The sequence below is a fragment of the Anopheles darlingi genome, chromosome X (genome assembly GCF_943734745.1).
Source record: "Anopheles darlingi chromosome X, idAnoDarlMG_H_01, whole genome shotgun sequence".
Taxonomy (NCBI): domain Eukaryota; kingdom Metazoa; phylum Arthropoda; class Insecta; order Diptera; family Culicidae; genus Anopheles; species Anopheles darlingi.
Genome location: NC_064873.1, coordinates 6,175,504 through 6,185,503, shown reverse-complemented (window position 1 = coordinate 6,185,503; position 10,000 = coordinate 6,175,504). Strand labels below are relative to the sequence as shown.

General features: G+C 50.6%; 3 protein-coding genes across 9 annotated transcripts in view; 2 read left to right on the top strand and 1 right to left on the bottom strand.

Moving 5' to 3' along the window:
* LOC125955400 (regulator of telomere elongation helicase 1 homolog) overlaps window positions 1-3,603 on the top strand; it is a 3,612-nt gene extending 9 nt beyond the window's left edge. The window contains exons 1-4 of one of the 4 annotated variants that reach the window (XM_049686544.1): window positions 1-111; window positions 236-1,374; window positions 1,457-3,392; window positions 3,466-3,603. The exon at window positions 1-111 is cut by the window's left edge and continues 9 nt beyond it. In XM_049686544.1, coding sequence (XP_049542501.1) covers window positions 277-1,374; window positions 1,457-3,392; window positions 3,466-3,533 — 3,102 coding nt within the window. In that variant the 5' untranslated portion in view covers window positions 1-111; window positions 236-276 and the 3' untranslated portion in view covers window positions 3,534-3,603. Of the gene's footprint in view, window positions 1,375-1,456; window positions 3,393-3,465 lie in introns of all 4 variants that reach the window. The other 3 variants (XM_049686552.1, XM_049686560.1, XM_049686538.1) reach the window with 3 other exon arrangements.
* Window positions 3,604-3,713: 110 nt separating this feature from the next.
* On the bottom strand, window positions 3,714-7,266 carry LOC125955432 (T-complex protein 11-like protein 1). The gene is made up of 3 exons (XM_049686570.1): window positions 7,128-7,266; window positions 5,966-6,042; window positions 3,714-5,853 (listed from the first exon to the last, which is right to left on the bottom strand). Exons 2-3 carry the CDS (start codon window positions 5,980-5,982, stop codon window positions 4,317-4,319), a joined length of 1,554 nt encoding a protein of 517 aa, XP_049542527.1. The 5' UTR covers window positions 5,983-6,042; window positions 7,128-7,266; the 3' UTR covers window positions 3,714-4,316.
* Window positions 7,267-8,010: 744 nt separating this feature from the next.
* LOC125956541 (MAP kinase-activating death domain protein) overlaps window positions 8,011-10,000 on the top strand; it is a 17,571-nt gene continuing 15,581 nt past the window's right edge. For all 4 annotated transcript variants that reach the window (XM_049688567.1, XM_049688549.1, XM_049688558.1 and 1 more), the window contains exons 1-3: window positions 8,011-8,346; window positions 9,110-9,382; window positions 9,486-10,000. The exon at window positions 9,486-10,000 is cut by the window's right edge and continues 412 nt beyond it. In XM_049688567.1, the coding sequence (XP_049544524.1) occupies window positions 9,236-9,382; window positions 9,486-10,000 (662 nt within the window). In that variant the 5' untranslated portion in view covers window positions 8,011-8,346; window positions 9,110-9,235. The remainder of the gene's footprint in view (window positions 8,347-9,109; window positions 9,383-9,485) is intronic.

Sequence of the window (10,000 nt, the reverse complement as noted above, 5' to 3'; positions counted from 1 at the left end):
AAATGCGCCGGATTTTTTCGTTTGTACAATTTTAGGGAAAACCTTGTTGGTGTTCTTACCTGTGAACAACCGGCGAAACCGCGATCGTGGTACCGTTACAGATCGAGCTCGGTTAGTCCTATCCAACTGTTGGTGTTATTTCAATTGAAGTGCTTCGTGCTAAATGTTTGTCGTTGAACATGTTGTATGCGATCGCGAGACAGGGACATTTGTTAAATTAATTGTATTATTATAGGAACATACTGTAGCCGTGTCACAGGAAGGAAGCAACGAACAATGCCTGTATACGACATAGGCGGTGTTCCGGTGGATTTTCCTTTCGAGCCTTATCAGGTGCAGAGGGATTATATGTCGAAGCTGCTCCAGTGCCTGCAGCAAAGCACGAACGGCCTGCTGGAATCACCCACCGGAACCGGCAAAACTCTCAGCATCCTGTGCGCCTCCTTGGCCTGGCTGGTGCACTCCAGATCACACGTAAATCGCGTTAACGGCGGCGGACAGGGTAGTTTAACCAACTCATGTTTTTCGTTTTTTTTTTCACAGGAAGCAGCACGTTTTCCAATTAAACTCGAGCTGCCTGAGCATAGCCATTTGGGTGCTGCGTTTGAGCACAATGCAACGAAGGCTGGGCGCACGAAAATTATCTATGCGTCGCGCACTCACTCGCAGCTATCACAGGCAATGCAGGAGCTAAAGAAAAGCAGCTACAACTATGTGCGGGCAATCGTGCTCGGCTCGCGCATACAGCTCTGCATTCATCCGGATGTTCCGAAATCCGAGAACAATGCCACCGTGACCTACCTGTGTAAAGAGAAGGTGGCGACACGTAGCTGCGTTTATTATCGGCGCGTGGAACAAATGAAGGATAGCTCGGAGCTGGCCAACGTACCGATACTGGACATCGAAGATCTGGTGACGGTTGGCAGCCGGACCAAGGCGTGCCCGTTCTATCTGTCGAAGGAGATGGTCGAGAGGGCGGATATTATCTTCATGCCGTACAACTATCTGCTGGATGCGAAGGCGCGCAAGGCCAACAATCTCGAGCTGCAGAACAGCGTGATCATCTTGGACGAGGCGCACAACGTCGAGCGGATGTGCGAGGACTCTGGATCGGCCGTGCTTAGCTCCACCGATATCGCGCTCGCGATCGAGGACGTGTCTCACGTGATGGAGACGATGGGCGAGTCGGCAAGTGTACCGGGTCTGGCCGAGACGGAAAATGAGAAGAAAGAGTTTTCGTTGCACGAGCTATCATTGCTGAAGCAACAGCTGCTGGATCTAGAAAAATCTGTGGATGACATCGCGTTTCCGGCCTCCCAGCGCGAAGTAAACTTCTCTGGGAGCTACATTTTTGGTCTACTGGCGAAAGCAAGTGTAGGTATCATCCAGCTGCCACCGGCGCTCTGCGTTTCTCATCGAATGTATGGTCTGTTTGTACCGTTTCCCGTTCCCGCAGGTACATTTTCACAATGTGTCAGGCGTTGTGTCACTGTTCGGTGCAATCACAGGTTACCTTACGACGCTGTCGGAGCGCAATAGCTTCAAGCGGCGCGGCTCCGGCTTGCAAGCTGTGAGCGACTTCCTGGAAATCGTGTACGCGGGCCAAGGAGAGGAGTACATAGCGGCGGTACGGCGGTGTTTCAAGGTGTACGTTGTGGCCGAGGAACCGAAACAAACTAAGCGCAATTTTAAGCGAGCAGACGGGTGGACGGCCACGAATCAGCCAGCCGCGCACGCCCCGCTCAAAAGCTCCGCCAAGATCGTGCACTTTTGGTGTTTCAATCCAGGCTTCGGTATGAGGCAGTTAGCGAGCCGGGGCGTACGTAGTATCGTACTTACAAGCGGTACGCTCGCCCCGCTCACACCGCTCATCAACGAGCTTAATATTTCAATCCCGGTGACTCTGGAGAACCCACACATCATAGATCGGAGCCAGGTGCTGGTTCGAGTGATAGCGAAGGGTTCTGATGGTCAGCTGCTCTCCTCAGTCTACAACAACCGAAATAACCCGGATTATATTCGCTCACTTGGCCGCACGCTGCTCTCCGTCTGTCCGGTTATACCGAACGGCCTGCTTGTCTTCTTTCCCTCGTACACAGTACTGGACAAGTGCGTTGAAGGTTGGCAATCGGGGGGCCTGTGGTCGGAAATCAACAACCGGAAAGCCATCTTCGTTGAACCGCGCACTAAGGACGCGTTCAACACCACAATGGATGAGTTCTACCAACGTATTCAGGACACGCAGGCGAAGGGTGCTATCTTCCTAGCCGTCTGTCGTGGCAAGGTGTCGGAAGGGCTAGACTTCGCTGACATTAATGGGCGGGCGGTACTGATCACCGGATTGCCGTTTCCGCCGCTGCACGATCCACGGGTCGTACTCAAGAAGGAGTACTTAACCAGTAACCGAACGCCGGAGAACCGTTTGATCACGGGAGATGAGTGGTATGCACTGCAGGCATCTCGGGCGGTCAACCAGGCGATTGGGCGCGTCATTCGCCATCGTAACGATTACGGTGCTATCCTGCTGTGCGATGCTCGGTTCCAGAACGCACACCAGCAGATGCAACTGTCATCGTGGGTGCGCAGCCATCTGGTGCACGATCCTAATCAGCGCTTCGGTACGGTGATTAAGGACCTTGCCAATTTCTTCCGCATCGCCAAGAACACCGCTATGCCAGCTGCTCAACGCGAGTTCCAAGAGAAAGATACTGGCATCGGGGACAAGGTCAACGACAGCAAATTGTGTTCCACGAGTACAAATCAACTCCAGCTGCCGAGGGATGCGAAGGGCACTGTTTCCGACGGCAAACGATTGCCATTACAACCATCCTTGTCTCAATTGCCCTTCTCCATCGACGAATATCTGACCGCACCGCCGAACGCGCTGCTCTCTAAGAGTGAGGCAACAAGTGGGATGCTGGGCAAGCTGGAATCGGCTACCAATTCCGTCAATATTAGTAACCCGCTAGACTATTGCGACCAACGGTTACCAAAAGACAATCAGACTCTAAAACGAGGGCCTCAATCGCTTTGTTCCTCTACCGTGATCGACGATGGTGGAAATAACGAGGGAAGAAAATTTAAAAAACCGAAATTGGTGATGGTACCGTCCGGGAGCATCAAGTACGAAACGGAGAATGAACAGTTACCGTGCAGCAGCAGCTCCTCTTCCACAATTGCAGAGCCGGCCTCCACCGAAGGAAGCATCGATCTCGGTGACAGCTCGGACAGTTTGAAGCTTATGAAGGCCATTAAGCGTTCCATCAATCCGACGCTGTATAAATTGTTTCTCCGTACGATCGGTCAATACTGTGCAGATCATGACTTTGAGCGATTCTACAGCAACATTCTCCAGTGCATTGGTGCACCCGAACATCGCCATATAGTTAAAGGTGAGGTCCAATGCATTTGCAATTGTAGTTTCCATCCTATTATTGCTTTTCCCGACCTCCTACCACCTTGTAGATCTGCGCAAATTTGTCCTCGCGAAGCACAAAGAGCAATTCGACGAAGAACTGAAAAAGCTAACGTAAGGTAATGCCCGGACGGCTGTACAAAAGTAATCTTGAGGCAAAGCAGTTGGAAGAGCAATGCTACCGGCTGTGGTATTCACGGTGAGTTGGCGAATGTTGAAAAATGTTGAAATAGTTTCGCGTGTTGGGATCTCATTGGGCGGGGACAGCTCGACGAAATTCAAATAAACAGTCAGCCAGTTAAAGTACATCCCCTTACTAGGGACTATCACACGGTTTGTTGCTTTATTTTTCAAAAGATCGTATTTACATTATATTATGCACGTGTTTCCCTTTCCACGACGTTGTAGGAATCGGGATATAGATACTATAACAAATAGGCTTGCCATTGGTGGAACGGGCTGAAAATGATGAATGCACGTTGTTAACCTTGTCGCCGCGCAGATGATATTGTTAAGCGCGGTATGTGTGGTTAGCAGATACATGACGAGTTTAAACAGCTACACTGTTGTTAGTGGACCGTTCTACCAAAGCCAAGGGCACCGGGCTGCAAGTAATACTATACGTTACGGTTAAATTAGCCTTTATAAGGCAACAATAAATTTTTATTTGAACTCGAATTTAGTTAGAACTCGGTTAGTAATGGGCGCATGTAATGAGAAAGATTAGTTGATTAATACGCCAGAGAGGGTGAGAGTTCGTGTCATAAGTTATTGGCAATGACCAATGTGAAGGATTAAAAGGCCAAATTAAAGGACCAGTCATTGATCCAGAAATGAGTCAAATCTGTTGGAAAAATGATAATAAGGTAATGAATTGATGAAATAACAATAAGGTAATGAATTAAGCTGAAGAGGATTCCTTAGCAGGAGTTAGGCGACGCAGTTCGTTGATCAGGAACGCGTAGTAGTCACCGTACACGGCGTAGTTGTGTTTGGTGATGCGCACCAGCTTCGATGTCAGTTCCAAAACCTTCGGACGAAGCGTTTGATAGCATCCAGGAATCGGTACATTATCCCCATCGATCAAGCCCGCAACCAGTAATGTGCGGAGGCGGTTCGAGATAATCCCGTGGACAGCCGAGTCACCGGTCGCAATCTGTCCGATCTGATACTTCAGTGCCGTAGCCTGTGGTGTGTCCAACGGCTGCTGTTCGTCAATATTCTTCAGCACGAAAGCCCACATGCCCTCTAGCTGCTCCAGAATCGATTGTTTGCTGTAACAGCCGTCGAAGAGGACAATTAGCCTGTCAGTCAACTTCTGGCGCTTGTCCGGTTGGTTAACCAGTGCCGGTATCACCGAAACGGTCAACTGCAGAACGGTCGCACAGACACTCAGACGCAGCGCCTCGATTCGCATCTGGTGCATGCGACCCTCGTCAAGCTTAAGCAGCTCAGGGAAATCCTTCTCTTTAGTGGAGCTGTCAAGAAGGGCCACGTAGGCCGTTGCTATCGGTGGCGGAATTTCCTTCATGCCGACATTGTTGCCTGCGGCGTCCTGCCCAGTGGTCTTCTGTTCACTATTGGCCGGCTTTTCCTGCTCTGCTGGATCACCGGTATGAACCGGGACGTGACGTTGCAGCCACATCAGGGTGCGTGCAAAATTATCTCCACTCACCTCCTTCAGTTCATAAAACTTTGCCTTTTCATAGGCAATAGAGCTGCGCACCACCTGCTGGCGCGTGACGTGCAAGACGTAGTTGGCCATGTCTGTCTTCATGTTGGCCAACGTTTCCAGTATGCCGCGCAATATGGCAACGATGTCCGTCTGTTTCTTGAGCGTGGCCACCTCTTCGTCTCGGTCCATACAACACGCCTTGCCCATCAGCTCGATCACATAGCTCGTGATGCCGCGTATGTCAAGCGATCCTAACTCGACCTGCTGCTGGATGGTCGCCTCGTCCAGAACTTCGTTCAGCTTAGCCAGCGTGCGATCGTTGTTGCCGCGCAGCAGCACCGTAAACGCTTTTTTCACATCATTCAGGATTTTCATAGCCATAACAAAGCTGGGTGGTTCTCTGGAGAGCTCTTCCTGCACCATATTCCAGTAGGCGGTGTGCATCGTCCGACGTACCGCACTGTGCAGCGTATCCTCAGACTCTACTTCCGATGGAGTCTTCAGCTCAAAGTCGGCGTTCACCGCGATCTCGTGTGCGAGCGCCATATCCTCCGAAGTCTTGACAAGGCGCATCAGCGATTCATGCGCCAGTCGTTTCGATGGTTCCCCATAGAAACCCGGCAGAAACACGCCTACCTCCTGGAAGTCCTCAAACAAGTCCCACAGTTCCTTTTTCGGTCCGTCCGTACGCTCCTTGTCCTTCACTTCGTTGTCTTGCTGCTGCTGCTGCTCTCCGGAACTTCCCGGTTTCGGAGCGTCAGGACTGTCCGGAGCGGTTAGCACCAACGCGAGAAGACAAAACAAGTTAAATTGTTAGCAAAGGTTTTTGCTCATCTTTTCTAACGCTGCATAGCAGGTGGGAAAAGCGACTTTACCGTGTGTTATCCGGCATCGTTGTTACGTAGTTTGTTCTATCTGTCTTCTATCAGGATAGTCAAAGTGGGAGTTGAGCCTGTAAATCAGATGGGACAAGTAGCATTTGAAATTCATATAATCAACGATCGTAATAGCAAAAACAGAAAAAAAAGTTCATCCAAACGCTTAACACGATGCTGGGAATATATGGACTCCTGACGCGCACAGCCACAACCTGCCCATACGGGCGGGAGGAAGAGAGAAGCTCCGTAATAATGCCTGCCTCTCGAATGTGTGTCGTTTGTACGCGAGGGGTCCGTTACGCGCCGCGATTTTTCGTTGAAAGCGAAAATCGAAGGAACCCTCAACCCAACGGACCGTGCTCGGTTTACGTAACAACCGACGCCTAGCTTTTGCGGGCGTTGCGTGCGTGTTGCAATCGTTGGAAAATTCAAAAGTAGGTACGCCCGATGCGATTGCAACAGTGGTGAATCGCTAAAAATACTTGTTGACCTATTTCCCTGCCACAGCTGATCTTCGAAGGCAGGATCTAACTGATGAAACCAAAGAGCATCATTTGCAACAAGTGTGCCTGGGCCAACGCAGTAGCCTTTGCGGTAGCGCCGCCACAGGGCATACCAAGGCGTGCTGCGTGTGGTTTGCTTTTAGGGAATATGATCAGCGTGCCCAGCTCGTCGGTCATATCGGAACGACGCAACAGTATGCCCTTGGTTGATGAATTTCCAAAAAAGGTAAAAGGACCGTGACCGTGTAGCCGATCGAGGTCCATGAGGTTCTTCCTCAAGAGGGACACCAACGGAAAAGTTTATCGTTTTCTTCAATCTAGTAAGCCATGCACCATCAGACAAAAAGGCATATTCTTTCGATGCCTTGACTGGGTCTCATGCGTTTTAGGAACCTTAAAAATGGACAGGATATGGTCCGAGATCGATGTTGCTGATGGAAAAGTAGTGGTCACATAAACTACGCAATAACTACACTTTCAACTCCGCCAGCTAGAGTTGCAACAAAGCAGGCGGCGCACTCATACACACGCGAGGGGAACGGGTCCGAACAAGTTTCTTTGTTAGCTTTGTCTTGATTCAGTTAAAAAGGACTACGCTGGATGGGTGGTAATTACACGCACTCGCATGGATTGATTGTGGAGTTTTTGCTACTTACCACGGTTTTTTTCGTACGTTGCTTTGTGAGTAAACAATTTACTTCCCAAAGAGAATCACCTTACACGACGTGTTGACGGCACCACTTCTGAACTGGTTTTTCCCCTCCTCGGCCACTTTCCGCTTGTTTTATACCGTCGTAGGGCCACACAACGGTGCAACTTTCGGCCTGCTGCTAGTTGAAGTCGGGCTCATTTTGAAGCGCACTTCAGTTGTCGGTAAGCCCGTACGACAAATTGTATGCAATGGGGTAATGCATAAGTTTAGGGGTTACCGATTTCAAAATTTTACCGTTGAATAAACGATAGAATGACCCATGGAAAGGGGAGGAGGGGAGAGGGGAGGGATGGAGCGGAAGTTATTACATATCTATTATATCCTCCCCCCCTTCCCCCCTCCCTTCCAGATAGTTAAAAGGATAATTTTTTAAAGTTAAAAAGGTGATTATTACTCACCCCCAAAACATACACACCTTTTCAGTTGAAAAGCCGAAAAGATACGTTATTGAAGTTATTTAATAGAGCTATCAATAGGAAGGGGCTAGCTTGCCGACTTTATGCAATGTTCTACTCATATGAAGAGCCTCTTGTCATTTCAGTACTAGGTGCGTCACGATTGTCGAATTAACTCCGTTTGACGTCTAAACCTGACGGTTAGCCGACTGGTTGTGACTGAACAGTACACTAAAGGTAACATCCAGTGTATAGACCCAGACACACAAACACCCAACAAACACACAGGCGCGCGCGCATGGACTCACAGAGGGTGGCGAGGAGAAAATGGGAAATTTGCAACGCATGCGTTCAACCGTTATCGTAGCGGGACAACGACGACGGCAGCTTATCGGAACAAAGTTGGCCAGTTCTATGTTCGCGCCCGAACAATCACCTCCTGCTGCTCTCCAGGTTGAAACAAAAAGGAATAAAACTATGTGCCCCATTTAGTGCACGGCAGCAGAAGGAGCACCACCACCACCAACACCACCAGGAAGTAACGGAAGCTAGAGGTCGTGAGCTGCAGGCGAGTACCGACCCTGTGGACAGAAATCGGGTGTTGACGACACAGAGCAGCTATTGCAGTGCGGAATTGTGCAGGTGTCCGCTAATCTGGTTGGGCGATGAAAATGTTGCCAGTACCGGAGCAGGGATAGATATGTGTGTAGCAAAGAATAGGCGGGTAGGCTGCAATGCACACCATGAGACCACCGCGGAAGCAGAAGGGTGAGTACCAACAGTCACCATGAGTAATGGTGACGGAGAAGAAATAAACCCTAACGAGCAAAAAAAAAAAACACGTATTCCCGCATGCATCCTGAAAGTAAACTGATAGCTAGCTTCCACCCCCTCTGTACCCTCCCTTTGTGTGTCCAGAGGACCTTGAAATGAGGCTGACGAAATATGCCCTATTGGTTCCTCTCCACTCTACATGTCACGTGGATTGCGTCAAGCTAGGTGGCACGGATGGTGCCGAGGTGTCGTAGAAAATCAATAATAATAAAAAAGCTCATTATATAACCACCGTGGCTCCTAAGAGTTATCTCTTCCGCTCTCAGTAAGAGTGCAGCCCCAAGAGGAGCCCCTTGGTCATCTCTACTCCGTGACCTTTGGCGATTTGCACTCCATCGTAGCTGGAATCGAATGGAGAGCGAGAATTAGGAGGATAAAAGTGGGTGGGTCGGGATGGGATGGGAGGGGGAGGGGGGGGGGGGCGGTGATGGTGTCAGGGTTATGAAAATTTTTGTGCAGCAATCTTCTCAATCGAGGATCGTACACAGGACCCAGAACATCTTTTCGCATAGAGTCATGTTCTCGATTTAAAGACGAACCTCTAACCTTACACGTTTAAACATACGGCTCGCTCGTTCTCATATATGTTTAAAAAAAAATCTTACATGTTGGAAGACAACCCATCATCTGGCCTGCGGTATGGGTGCCTATTGCTATTGTATTGTATCACTGTCGAACATTCTTCCATACCTCATAGGTGTTGAGCAATAAACACATTCGTTCGCGCTGTAGTGGAAACATCGCAGTATAATACCACAGGAAGTCAGAAGAAGGAGTAGTAGCATTAGCAGTAGCAGCAGCAGCAGCAACAGTACGAGTGGAAATGGCTGAACAGCAGCAACGCGACGCGCTGTGTCCGCGGCTCATCGACTACCTAGCGATCGTGGGGGCACGCGGGACGCATGTCAGTCGATCCGGCAACGGTTGCACCATGCGAACGGCTGGTGCCGCGACCCAATCCTCCGTTCAGGTACGTATGCGAGCTCCAGGCACAGGCTCCTGGACCGTCGATTGACGAACCACTCATTGACTGACGTACCACGTATCATCCCGATAACACATGATCTGATCAGCTACCGGAATTGCTGCGACGCTATCCACCGATGGACCACGATGATTTTCCGTTGCCACTGGATATGGTATACTTCTGCCAGCCGGAGGGTTGCATCAGCGTTGGATCGCGTCGAACCGGGCCCGCCATCCGCGATACCAGCTCATTCGTGTTTGCGCTAACGGACAAGGACTCGGGCAAAACGCGCTATGGTATCTGCGTCAACTTTTACCGCCCGATCGAGAAGACGACCACGGCGACGCCACACCGGGGCACAACCGGTGCGGGTGCGAGTGGCGTGGCGCACGGTAAGCAGACCGCCGCAGCGGGTGCCGCCAACTCGTCGCTGCGCCGCGAATCGTGGCGCAAAAGCATGGAGAAAAGCTCGGATTCCGCGTTCTCGAGTGATTACCGCAGCAGCAACATCGCACCAAGCGACTCGTCCGATCGGGACTGCCCGAGCCGGCGGGGCTCGGATCCCGCGCACGGTCCCGTGCCGGCCAACAGTGGTGCTGCTGCCGTTGCCGTTGGCGGCCA